Source organism: Buceros rhinoceros, unplaced genomic scaffold (genome assembly GCF_000710305.1).
Source record: "Buceros rhinoceros silvestris isolate BGI_N320 unplaced genomic scaffold, ASM71030v1 scaffold29047, whole genome shotgun sequence".
Classification (NCBI taxonomy): Eukaryota; Metazoa; Chordata; class Aves; order Bucerotiformes; family Bucerotidae; genus Buceros; species Buceros rhinoceros.
The window spans coordinates 13,167-14,987 of NW_010422046.1; the positions used below are offsets into that span (position 1 = coordinate 13,167).

At 60.0% G+C, this 1,821-nt stretch overlaps 1 protein-coding gene across 1 annotated transcript in view; it reads right to left on the bottom strand.

Annotated features, from left to right (window-relative positions):
• Positions 1–399: 399 nt before the first annotated feature.
• Positions 400–1,821, bottom strand: part of LOC104496755 (mitochondrial dynamics protein MID49-like) — a gene marked incomplete at its 5' end in the record, with an annotated part of 2,265 nt that continues 843 nt past the window's right edge. Inside the window, one exon of the mRNA XM_010139918.1 lies at positions 400–1,454. Coding sequence (XP_010138220.1) covers positions 400–1,454 — 1,055 coding nt within the window. The remainder of the gene's footprint in view (positions 1,455–1,821) is intronic.

The window sequence follows — 1,821 nt, forward strand, 5'->3', positions numbered from 1 at the left end:
AGTGGGGTGTGCAGGACCTGTTCCCCTCCAGCCCCAGCTGGTCTCGGAGCACGAGGGGAGCCCAGCAGCTGGGACAGGCAGAGGACACTGGGAACGGGACACCACACATGCTTCACACCGGCTCCCAGTGGATCAGACTCACCGGAGGTGATCGAGGTGTGGGCTGCACTGGCCCCAGGTTTGGCACAGCCTCCCAGCCAAAGACTCCCCACGCCAACCCCCGCCTCCGCTCAGGCACCTTTTAGTCCAACAGGAAATATATATAATTTTTTTTTTTCTCATAAAGTGCAAGAACGTCACCTCTAACTGACTAGTCAACTAGAAGCATCACAGCCCTCGCAGCGGGGAGCAGCAGACGGGCAAAGAATGCTCCACGTTCGAGAGCTCTCCTCACCCCCGTCATTTCTCCTTCAGCAGCAGCTCCGGCTCTGACACAGCCCTGTAGAGCAGGAAGCCCATCTCATCAATCTCCTCTTCCAACAGATCACAGAAGAGGTTGATTTTGTGGTTGAAGTAGGAAGGCAGGACCCCTTTCTCCAGGTAGCCCACCAGCTCCTCGAGCACCTCCTGGAACCTGTCAGCAAGGCTTTCTTCTGCCCAGTCCAGAGTGGTGGCACTGAGGTGAAGAACGACGTGGGTCAAGGGGCTGCCGTTCAGTTTGTGCAGGGCAGGATGGCTCCTGCAGACGCTGTTCAGAATGCAGAGGCAGCGCTGCCGAGCCCCGGAGTCGCTGGCATCCAGCTCCTTCACCTTCAAGACCTCCACCCTGCGAAAGCTCTCAAGCCAGAGGTTTTCCACCAGTCCTTCAGGAGGAGCAGCCAGAAGAACCTTGTCCTCCATTTCCACCATCGGGAAGAGGGTGATGCTCAGCTCGACCTGCTCGTGTTTGACTTGCAGCTTCAGCTCCTGGGAGGCCATGACGGGGTGGATGATGCTCCCCAGCAGGCTGCCTATGGCTGGCCAGTTGACAGAGTTCACTAGCATCTTGTGGAGGGTCTCATTGAGCACGTTGGAGGAGAGGTACCGACCCACGATGAACCTGTCCCAGGGGCTGCGCCCACGAGGGAAGTACTCCAGATCAGTCCTCTTGATCATCCAGTACTGGGGGTTCCTCACCACGGTGTCCTCACCTGGGATGAGGCTCCAGAGCGTGGTGTCGAGCACCACCGGCAGCATGAGGTGGACGTGGTCAGCTGCTGGAGCCTCGAGGCCATCGAGCAGGGGACCGCTGAGGAAGAGGCTGCCAAAGGTAAGCTCGGGGCACTTGCTCCGCAGGAAGTTCTGCAGTTGCGTACAGACGCTCCTGGCCAGCTGCGGGGCAAGGGAGGCTTCCACCTTGGGTACGGCCAACCAGCTGCTGTAGTGGGAGAGGAGCTTCTCCTGCAGTGTGAGGCAGCGTGGAGGGGTGGGCTCGACCTGAGGAGTCTCCAGAGGGGCAGGGCAGACCCTGGGCTCTGGGAGAAGGGGATGGGGCAGAGGGGAGGGAGAAGTCACAGTTCGAGCAGATCATCTGCAACCTACAGCAGCAGCTTCTCCTGGCTGTAGGCGGGAGCTGGGTGCCCAGCTCTCAGCCCACTTCTCTGGACAGGAGGCTGTCCTTGCCAGGAGGGCCTCCGCTGAGTCCTCTGATGTTCAGAGTGCTTCTCAGCTGAGGCAGAGCCCAAACTGACCTCAAAACCCAACAGCACCCAGCCTCACCCCCCAGCTAGAGATGGGTAACACTGGGTCAAGCACCACCAGCCAAGGGACTCCCTGCCAGGGTCCCTGCGAGCCTCAGCCCCACTGAGGCTTCTCAGGCAGATCCAGCTGGTCCCGCCCCCT